The sequence below is a fragment of the Bolinopsis microptera genome, chromosome 6, assembly GCF_026151205.1.
Source record: "Bolinopsis microptera isolate Bmic1 chromosome 6, MBARI_Bmic_1.0, whole genome shotgun sequence".
Taxonomy (NCBI): Eukaryota; Metazoa; Ctenophora; class Tentaculata; order Lobata; family Bolinopsidae; genus Bolinopsis; species Bolinopsis microptera.
Genome location: NC_087077.1, coordinates 12,236,706 through 12,248,605, shown reverse-complemented (window position 1 = coordinate 12,248,605; position 11,900 = coordinate 12,236,706). Strand labels below are relative to the sequence as shown.

Below are 11,900 nucleotides of genomic sequence, written 5' to 3'. Positions count from 1 at the left end.
AAATGTTTTGACGATTAAGTCGGGGACACTTCATGATCCCTTTAAGATATGGTGGGATACGCTGTTGGAGCAAGGACCAAAGTATGGATATTACCCAAAAGCCAGTAAGACCGTCCTGATTGTGAAGAATAGCGAGGACCTAGATCTTGCGCAGAAAGTATTCTCAAGCACTGGTATTAAAATCGAGTCTGAAGGAGAACGCCATTTGGGTGCAGCAATTGGCAGCGAAGCTTTTAAGAACAAATATGTCTCAGATAAAGTCCATAAATGGTGTCAGGACATCAAGCTGTTGTCATCAATTGCTGTTGAGGAGCCCCAAGCTGCTTTGACTGCATATACTAAGGGAATTTGTCACCGGTGGACGTTCATTCAGAGGACCATCCCGGGTATATATATATATTTTTTTTTGTTCAGGGAGCAGGCTTGCCACATAGGTCCAGGAGTACCGAACGTTTAGGCAGGGTGCTAGGTTATGGAACACACTCAACTAGTATAGGTAGTCTGAGAGTCCGAAATCTCCAAAAGGAGATGTCATCAGAGTGTGATCCACTGCCTGACTAACCTGTGGGTAGAGTTCATTAGACTCTATTATGATGACAGGTAGTATCTTCTGTATGTTGCTGAGATCCAGTGTCCATGGTACCTATCACCTATCTAGATAATAATAACAAAATGGGAGGCTCTATTTGTCCAAGTGTGCTTCAAATTAAACTGATAAATAAAATACAAATTTGAATTTAAAAATTTTTAAAACCAATAATAAATATAAGGATAAATACCTTGACTGAAATAGTGAATGTCTCTGAAGAAGTAGAGACGTAGAACTTGTTACGACACGATATAATGCTGAAAGAAAGCCTGTCTCTGAAGAAGGAGAGACAATAAAACAAGATGCGACACGGTATGTTGAAATAAAGCCTGTCTCTGAAGAAGGAGAGACGACACGGTATGTTGAAAGAAAGCCTGTGTCTGATGAAGGAGACAAGATAAAGCATGAAACGACACGGTATGTTGAAAGAAAGCCTGTGTCTGATGAAGGAGACACGATAAAGCATGATACGACACGGTATGTTGAAATAAAGCCTATCTCTGAAGAAGGAGAGACGACACGGTATGCTGAAAGAAAGCCGGTCTCTGAAGGAGAGACCATAAAAACATGATACGACATGGTATGTTGAAATAAAGCCTGTCTCTGAAGGAGAGATGATAAAAACTTGATACGACACGGTATGCTGAAAGAAAGCCAGTCTCTGAAGAAGAAGAGACGAAAAAAAAAAAAAAAAATTTTTAAAACCAATAATAAATATAAGGATAAATACCTTGACTGAAATAGTGAATGTCTCTGAAGAAGTAGAGACGTAGAACTTGTTACGACACGATATAATGCTGAAAGAAAGCCTGTCTCTGAAGAAGGAGAGACAATAAAACAAGATGCGACACGGTATGTTGAAATAAAGCCTGTCTCTGAAGAAGGAGAGACGACACGGTATGTTGAAAGAAAGCCTGTGTCTGATGAAGGAGACAAGATAAAGCATGATACGACACGGTATGTTGAAAGAAAGCCTGTCTCTGAAGTAGGAGAGACGATAAAGCATGATACGACACGGTATGCTGAAAGAAGCCTGTCTCTGAAGAAGGAGACACGATAAAGCATGATACGACACGGTATGTTGAAATAAAGTCTAATGAAGTAAGTCAGACAAGCAAACGCTTCAGGTTAAATGTAGATATAAGTCGTCTCCATCCCAGAAATAATGAATTTTGACCCAGTGTAAAAGTGCAGAAATCGGCCTAAAATTACAAATACTTAAAGCAGTTAAAAAGTGACAGTATTCAAACACAGGGAAATTTAATAACATAGAACGTAACAAGGAATATCTCCAAACGGAGTTTTCTTAGAGGGTGAGAGGTTCTTTAATAAGACCTAATGATTAAAATTAACCGGACTGCTAGCGAGGAATCGAGAGTGGGAATAAAATAAAAGCGAAATAAATTCTAAGATAACGAAAAAGTGGTACAGAAAGCTAATGTCCTAACACGGAGTCTAGGAAAAACCTGTGAACCAAATAAGCAGAATGGCACCCGTGCATGAAGTGTTAAAATAAATACCGTTCTAGAATGCCTGCGGAGGCATTTTACTCCTTAATAATGCATTATGCACGTGTTAGAAAATTTTACTCCGAAATTTAATAACATAGAACGTAACAAGGAATATCTCCAAACGGAGTTTTCTTAGAGGGTGAGAGGTTCTTTAATAAGACCTAATGATTAAAATTAACCGGACTGCTAGCGAGGAATCGAGAGTGGGAATAAAATAAAAGCGAAATAAATTCTAAGATAACGAAAAAGTGGTACAGAAAGCTAATGTCCTAACACGGAGTCTAGGAAAAACCTGTGAACCAAATAAGCAGAATGGCACCCGTGCATGAAGTGTTAAAATAAATACCGTTCTAGAATGCCTGCGGAGGCATTTTACTCCTTAATAATGCATTATGCACGTGTTAGAAAATTTTACTCCGAAATTTAATAACATAGAACGTAACAAGGAATATCTCCAAACGGAGTTTTCTTAGAGGGTGAGAGGTTCTTTAATAAGACCTAATGATTAAAATTAACCGGACTGCTAGCGAGGAATCGAGAGTGGGAATAAAATAAAAGCGAAATAAATTCTAAGATAACGAAAAAGTGGTACAGAAAGCTAATGTCCTAACACGGAGTCTAGGAAAAACCTGTGAACCAAATAAGCAGAATGGCACCCGTGCATGAAGTGTTAAAATAAATACCGTTCTAGAATGCCTGCGGAGGCATTTTACTCCTTAATAATGCATTATGCACGTGTTAGAAAATTTTACTCCGAAATTTAATAACATAGAACGTAACAAGGAATATCTCCAAACGGAGTTTTCTTAGAGGGTGAGAGGTTCTTTAATAAGACCTAATGATTAAAATTAACCGGACTGCTAGCGAGGAATCGAGAGTGGGAATAAAATAAAAGCGAAATAAATTCTAAGATAACGAAAAAGTGGTACAGAAAGCTAATGTCCTAACACGGAGTCTAGGAAAAACCTGTGAACCAAATAAGCAGAATGGCACCCGTGCATGAAGTGTTAAAATAAATACCGTTCTAGAATGCCTGCGGAGGCATTTTACTCCTTAATAATGCATTATGCACGTGTTAGAAAATTTTACTCCGAAATTTAATAACATAGAACGTAACAAGGAATATCTCCAAACGGAGTTTTCTTAGAGGGTGAGAGGTTCTTTAATAAGACCTAATGATTAAAATTAACCGGACTGCTAGCGAGGAATCGAGAGTGGGAATAAAATAAAAGCGAAATAAATTCTAAGATAACGAAAAAGTGGTACAGAAAGCTAATGTCCTAACACGGAGTCTAGGAAAAACCTGTGAACCAAATAAGCAGAATGGCACCCGTGCATGAAGTGTTAAAATAAATACCGTTCTAGAATGCCTGCGGAGGCATTTTACTCCTTAATAATGCATTATGCACGTGTTAGAAAATTTTACTCCGAAATTTAATAACATAGAACGTAACAAGGAATATCTCCAAACGGAGTTTTCTTAGAGGGTGAGAGGTTCTTTAATAAGACCTAATGATTAAAATTAACCGGACTGCTAGCGAGGAATCGAGAGTGGGAATAAAATAAAAGCGAAATAAATTCTAAGATAACGAAAAAGTGGTACAGAAAGCTAATGTCCTAACACGGAGTCTAGGAAAAACCTGTGAACCAAATAAGCAGAATGGCACCCGTGCATGAAGTGTTAAAATAAATACCGTTCTAGAATGCCTGCGGAGGCATTTTACTCCTTAATAATGCATTATGCACGTGTTAGAAAATTTTACTCCGAAATTTAATAACATAGAACGTAACAAGGAATATCTCCAAACGGAGTTTTCTTAGAGGGTGAGAGGTTCTTTAATAAGACCTAATGATTAAAATTAACCGGACTGCTAGCGAGGAATCGAGAGTGGGAATAAAATAAAAGCGAAATAAATTCTAAGATAACGAAAAAGTGGTACAGAAAGCTAATGTCCTAACACGGAGTCTAGGAAAAACCTGTGAACCAAATAAGCAGAATGGCACCCGTGCATGAAGTGTTAAAATAAATACCGTTCTAGAATGCCTGCGGAGGCATTTTACTCCTTAATAATGCATTATGCACGTGTTAGAAAATTTTACTCCGAAATTTAATAACATAGAACGTAACAAGGAATATCTCCAAACGGAGTTTTCTTAGAGGGTGAGAGGTTCTTTAATAAGACCTAATGATTAAAATTAACCGGACTGCTAGCGAGGAATCGAGAGTGGGAATAAAATAAAAGCGAAATAAATTCTAAGATAACGAAAAAGTGGTACAGAAAGCTAATGTCCTAACACGGAGTCTAGGAAAAACCTGTGAACCAAATAAGCAGAATGGCACCCGTGCATGAAGTGTTAAAATAAATACCGTTCTAGAATGCCTGCGGAGGCATTTTACTCCTTAATAATGCATTATGCACGTGTTAGAAAATTTTACTCCGAAATTTAATAACATAGAACGTAACAAGGAATATCTCCAAACGGAGTTTTCTTAGAGGGTGAGAGGTTCTTTAATAAGACCTAATGATTAAAATTAACCGGACTGCTAGCGAGGAATCGAGAGTGGGAATAAAATAAAAGCGAAATAAATTCTAAGATAACGAAAAAGTGGTACAGAAAGCTAATGTCCTAACACGGAGTCTAGGAAAAACCTGTGAACCAAATAAGCAGAATGGCACCCGTGCATGAAGTGTTAAAATAAATACCGTTCTAGAATGCCTGCGGAGGCATTTTACTCCTTAATAATGCATTATGCACGTGTTAGAAAATTTTACTCCGAAATTTAATAACATAGAACGTAACAAGGAATATCTCCAAACGGAGTTTTCTTAGAGGGTGAGAGGTTCTTTAATAAGACCTAATGATTAAAATTAACCGGACTGCTAGCGAGGAATCGAGAGTGGGAATAAAATAAAAGCGAAATAAATTCTAAGATAACGAAAAAGTGGTACAGAAAGCTAATGTCCTAACACGGAGTCTAGGAAAAACCTGTGAACCAAATAAGCAGAATGGCACCCGTGCATGAAGTGTTAAAATAAATACCGTTCTAGAATGCCTGCGGAGGCATTTTACTCCTTAATAATGCATTATGCACGTGTTAGAAAATTTTACTCCGAAATTTAATAACATAGAACGTAACAAGGAATATCTCCAAACGGAGTTTTCTTAGAGGGTGAGAGGTTCTTTAATAAGACCTAATGATTAAAATTAACCGGACTGCTAGCGAGGAATCGAGAGTGGGAATAAAATAAAAGCGAAATAAATTCTAAGATAACGAAAAAGTGGTACAGAAAGCTAATGTCCTAACACGGAGTCTAGGAAAAACCTGTGAACCAAATAAGCAGAATGGCACCCGTGCATGAAGTGTTAAAATAAATACCGTTCTAGAATGCCTGCGGAGGCATTTTACTCCTTAATAATGCATTATGCACGTGTTAGAAAATTTTACTCCGAAATTTAATAACATAGAACGTAACAAGGAATATCTCCAAACGGAGTTTTCTTAGAGGGTGAGAGGTTCTTTAATAAGACCTAATGATTAAAATTAACCGGACTGCTAGCGAGGAATCGAGAGTGGGAATAAAATAAAAGCGAAATAAATTCTAAGATAACGAAAAAGTGGTACAGAAAGCTAATGTCCTAACACGGAGTCTAGGAAAAACCTGTGAACCAAATAAGCAGAATGGCACCCGTGCATGAAGTGTTAAAATAAATACCGTTCTAGAATGCCTGCGGAGGCATTTTACTCCTTAATAATGCATTATGCACGTGTTAGAAAATTTTACTCCGAAATTTAATAACATAGAACGTAACAAGGAATATCTCCAAACGGAGTTTTCTTAGAGGGTGAGAGGTTCTTTAATAAGACCTAATGATTAAAATTAACCGGACTGCTAGCGAGGAATCGAGAGTGGGAATAAAATAAAAGCGAAATAAATTCTAAGATAACGAAAAAGTGGTACAGAAAGCTAATGTCCTAACACGGAGTCTAGGAAAAACCTGTGAACCAAATAAGCAGAATGGCACCCGTGCATGAAGTGTTAAAATAAATACCGTTCTAGAATGCCTGCGGAGGCATTTTACTCCTTAATAATGCATTATGCACGTGTTAGAAAATTTTACTCCGAAATTTAATAACATAGAACGTAACAAGGAATATCTCCAAACGGAGTTTTCTTAGAGGGTGAGAGGTTCTTTAATAAGACCTAATGATTAAAATTAACCGGACTGCTAGCGAGGAATCGAGAGTGGGAATAAAATAAAAGCGAAATAAATTCTAAGATAACGAAAAAGTGGTACAGAAAGCTAATGTCCTAACACGGAGTCTAGGAAAAACCTGTGAACCAAATAAGCAGAATGGCACCCGTGCATGAAGTGTTAAAATAAATACCGTTCTAGAATGCCTGCGGAGGCATTTTACTCCTTAATAATGCATTATGCACGTGTTAGAAAATTTTACTCCGAAATTTAATAACATGCCCCGCTTACTAGTTTAGCTCTTTCTAGTCCCCTGCTACACGGCATGTAAACAGGGATTGGCTAGTTAGAGGCGGTCCGTGTAGGCCTTACACTGTGCTTTCAGCAATACTCATAGAACGTAACAAGGAATATCTCCAAACGGAGTTTTCTTAGAGGGTGAGAGGTTCTTTAATAAGACCTAATGATTAAAATTAACCGGACTGCTAGCGAGGAATCGAGAGTGGGAATAAAATAAAAGCGAAATAAATTCTAAGATAACGAAAAAGTGGTACAGAAAGCTAATGTCCTAACACGGAGTCTAGGAAAAACCTGTGAACCAAATAAGCAGAATGGCACCCGTGCATGAAGTGTTAAAATAAATACCGTTCTAGAATGCCTGCGGAGGCATTTTACTCCTTAATAATGCATTATGCACGTGTTAGAAAATTTTACTCCGAAATAGAACGTAACAAGGAATATCTCCAAACGGAGTTTTCTTAGAGGGTGAGATGTTCTTTAATAAGACCTAATGATTAAAATTAACCGGACTGCTAGCGAGGAATCGAGAGTGGGAATAAAATAAAAGCGAAATAAATTCTAAGATAACGAAAAAGTGGTACAGAAAGCTAATGTCCTAACACGGAGTCTAGGAAAAACCTGTGAACCAAATAAGCAGAATGGCACCCGTGCATGAAGTGTTAAAATAAATACCGTTCTAGAATGCCTGCGGAGGCATTTTACTCCTTAATAATGCATTATGCACGTGTTAGAAAATTTTACTCCGAAATTTAATAACATAGAACGTAACAAGGAATATCTCCAAACGGAGTTTTCTTAGAGGGTGAGAGGTTCTTTAATAAGACCTAATGATTAAAATTAACCGGACTGCTAGCGAGGAATCGAGAGTGGGAATAAAATAAAAGCGAAATAAATTCTAAGATAACGAAAAAGTGGTACAGAAAGCTAATGTCCTAACACGGAGTCTAGGAAAAACCTGTGAACCAAATAAGCAGAATGGCACCCGTGCATGAAGTGTTAAAATAAATACCGTTCTAGAATGCCTGCGGAGGCATTTTACTCCTTAATAATGCATTATGCACGTGTTAGAAAATTTTACTCCGAAATTTAATAACATAGAACGTAACAAGGAATATCTCCAAACGGAGTTTTCTTAGAGGGTGAGAGGTTCTTTAATAAGACCTAATGATTAAAATTAACCGGACTGCTAGCGAGGAATCGAGAGTGGGAATAAAATCAACACTAGTAGATTCAGAGTGCTGGCAGCACATCCTGTGTTGTAGTGCATTTAGTAAATCCCAAGAGCTTGTCGCTGAAGCAATTGCCAGATTAGCCAGGCGTGTATGTACTGAAGATGTAGATTTCAAATCAATAGCAGTGCTCACAGCTGGTAGGCTTGTCCCCTTAGATAAATGTCCAGGCCTAAGACCAATTGGTATTGGTGAGATCCTGAGACGGATTATTGGGAAGTGTGTGATGATGGTATTAAAAAAAAAAAGATATTCAGAAGAATGCTGGACCACTTCAAACATGTGCAGGCCATGAAGGGGGGATCGAGGCAGCAATACATGCTATGGCAGAGGTGCACGATGATGAGGACACGGAAGCCATTTTGTTAGTGGATGCTTCCAACGCATTCAACGCTCTCAATAGGACTGCTGCTACCAACAACATGCAGTATGTTTGCCCACCACTTGCTAAATATTTTGAGAACACCTACAGAGAACCAACAGACCTTTATGTGGCAAACAGCAAGGGAGTGATCATCAAGAGCTGCGAAGGTTTCACTCAAGGAGACAATATTGCCACTGGTGGATATGCTCTTAGCACCAAGCCACTTATCGACCGCCTGAGAAACATCATCAAACAGGTGTGGTTTGCCGATGATAGTGCTGCTGGAGGGAAATTGGAGGCAGTGTATAAGTGGTGGAAGGAGTTGCTCCAAGTTGGACCTAAGTATGGTTATTTTCCTAACCCATCTAAAAGCATTCTAGTAGTGAAGGACCCTCAGATGATCGACCAGGCCAAGGCATTGTTTGGAGAGTTCAATATGCAAATAACATCAGGCACAAGGCATCTTGGTGCAGTACTTGGCAATACAGGTGTCAAAGATCAGTACATTGCCGATAAGGTCCAAGGGTGGTGCGAAGACATCAAGATGCTAGCTGATATTGCAGAATCTGAGCCTCAAGCAGCCTATTCAGCCTACATCTCTGGCATACAACACCGATGGAAGTTTGTTCAAAGGACTGTTCCTCATATCTCTGAAGCCATGGAGCCGCTAGAACATGAAATAAGACAAAAGCTTCTGCCAAAGATGCTGGGCAGGGAGATTTCAGACTTAGAGAGGGACGTGTTAAGTCTACCAATAAGATTGGGAGGATTGGGCATTGGTAAACCCCACGAGGAATGCCAGTCTGAGTACACAGCTTCCAAGCTACTCACCACCGAGCTTACAAAGGCAATAGTGGACCAACAGGAAGTTTACACTGCATCCAGTAACCTCACCAAATCAGGGAAAGAAATGATAAAAAATTTGAAGAATTCCGAGCTCCAAGCCAAGTTTAACGCTATAGCTGAAAGATGTGGCACCTCCTCTAAGAGAGCACTACTAACAGCAAGAGAAAAGGGAGCGTCCAGTTGGCTTAACACATTGCCACTTCAGCAGTATGGCTACACTCTGAACAAAGAGGAGTTTCGAGACAGTGTCTGCTTACGCTACAGTTGGTGGATACCAAACACTCCCATCACCTGTGGATGTGGGAAAACAAGTGATCTTGACCACCTTCTCACCTGTAAGCTAGGGGGCTACGTGATAATGACCCACAACAACATCAGAGACACAATGGCAAATCTACTTCGTGAGGTATGTCATGATGTAAAAGTTGAACCCCAGCTACAGAAGGTGAATGAGGGTGACTGCCTCAACCCCAAGACTATAACAGGTGACCAAGCTCGGCTTGATGTATCTGCTAGAGGAGTTTGGACTCCATTTGATAAGACCTTTCTTGACATAAGGGTTTCACACCCCAATTGCTTATCAAACAGGACAAAAACTCTTCAAGAAGTATACGAAGAGAACGAGAAAGAGAAGAAGGACGAGTACTTGGAGAGAGTGTTGAATGTGGAGAAGGCTACCTTCACCCCGGCTGTATTCCTCACATCTGGAGGAATGTCTAAAGAGTGTAAGCAGTTCGTCAACAGAGTAGCAGACCTCATTGCAAGAAAAAGGAAGGAAAGGTACTGCGATGTAGTAAGACACGTGAGAACTAGGATAAGATTTGCAATGTTGAGAACAACTCTTATTGCTCTACGAGGGTACCGAGGAAAGAAGGTGGACACCAAACGTGAGATTCAGCTATCAGAAGTTTCATACAACCTCATCCCTGCCCCTATAATGGAGTAGATCATGTGTTTTGTTAAAATGTTTTTGAAAAAATTATTAGTAGCAATGAATTGTGCTCTGCCAATTGCAACACTTAAAATTTGATTGTGCTCTGCCAATTGCATCACTTGATTTAATTGAATGTATATATATACTGTTTGACAAAAGTTATTATTTATATACACATAATATAATCTGCAATTGTCATCTCAAAAAAATAAATTCTAAGATAACGAAAAAGTGGTACAGAAAGCTAATGTCCTAACACGGAGTCTAGGAAAAACCTGTGAACCAAATAAGCAGAATGGCACCCGTGCATGAAGTGTTAAAATAAATACCGTTCTAGAATGCCTGCGGAGGCATTTTACTCCTTAATAATGCATTATGCACGTGTTAGAAAATTTTACTCCGAAATTTAATAACATAGAACGTAACAAGGAATATCTCCAAACGGAGTTTTCTTAGAGGGTGAGAGGTTCTTTAATAAGACCTAATGATTAAAATTAACCGGACTGCTAGCGAGGAATCGAGAGTGGGAATAAAATAAAAGCGAAATAAATTCTAAGATAACGAAAAAGTGGTACAGAAAGCTAATGTCCTAACACGGAGTCTAGGAAAAACCTGTGAACCAAATAAGCAGAATGGCACCCGTGCATGAAGTGTTAAAATAAATACCGTTCTAGAATGCCTGCGGAGGCATTTTACTCCTTAATAATGCATTATGCACGTGTTAGAAAATTTTACTCCGAAATTTAATAACATAGAACGTAACAAGGAATATCTCCAAACGGAGTTTTCTTAGAGGATGAGAGGTTCTTTAATAAGACCTAATGATTAAAATTAACCGGACTGCTAGCGAGGAATCGAGAGTGGGAATAAAATAAAAGCGAAATAAATTCTAAGATAACGAAAAAGTGGTACAGAAAGCTAATGTCCTAACACGGAGTCTAGGAAAAACCTGTGAACCAAATAAGCAGAATGGCACCCGTGCATGAAGTGTTAAAATAAATACCGTTCTAGAATGCCTGCGGAGGCATTTTACTCCTTAATAATGCATTATGCACGTGTTAGAAAATTTTACTCCGAAATTTAATAACATAGAACGTAACAAGGAATATCTCCAAACGGAGTTTTCTTAGAGGGTGAGAGGTTCTTTAATAAGACCTAATGATTAAAATTAACCGGACTGCTAGCGAGGAATCGAGAGTGGGAATAAAATAAAAGCGAAATAAATTCTAAGATAACGAAAAAGTGGTACAGAAAGCTAATGTCCTAACACGGAGTCTAGGAAAAACCTGTGAACCAAATAAGCAGAATGGCACCCGTGCATGAAGTGTTAAAATAAATACCGTTCTAGAATGCCTGCGGAGGCATTTTACTCCTTAATAATGCATTATGCACGTGTTAGAAAATTTTACTCCGAAATTTAATAACATAGAACGTAACAAGGAATATCTCCAAACGGAGTTTTCTTAGAGGGTGAGAGGTTCTTTAATAAGACCTAATGATTAAAATTAACCGGACTGCTAGCGAGGAATCGAGAGTGGGAATAAAATAAAAGCGAAATAAATTCTAAGATAACGAAAAAGTGGTACAGAAAGCTAATGTCCTAACACGGAGTCTAGGAAAAACCTGTGAACCAAATAAGCAGAATGGCACCCGTGCATGAAGTGTTAAAATAAATACCGTTCTAGAATGCCTGCGGAGGCATTTTACTCCTTAATAATGCATTATGCACGTGTTAGAAAATTTTACTCCGAAATTTAATAACATAGAACGTAACAAGGAATATCTCCAAACGGAGTTTTCTTAGAGGGTGAGAGGTTCTTTAATAAGACCTAATGATTAAAATTAACCGGACTGCTAGCGAGGAATCGAGAGTGGGAATAAAATAAAAGCGAAATAAATTCTAAGATAACGAAAAAGTGGTACAGAAAGC

General features: G+C 38.5%; 1 protein-coding gene across 1 annotated transcript; it reads left to right on the top strand.

Moving 5' to 3' along the window:
• The first annotated feature begins 8,149 nt into the window (after window positions 1-8,149).
• Window positions 8,150-9,982, top strand: LOC134817402 (uncharacterized). The gene has a single exon (XM_063826542.1). It carries the CDS (start codon window positions 8,150-8,152, stop codon window positions 9,980-9,982), a length of 1,833 nt encoding a protein of 610 aa, XP_063682612.1.
• Window positions 9,983-11,900: the final 1,918 nt, after the last annotated feature.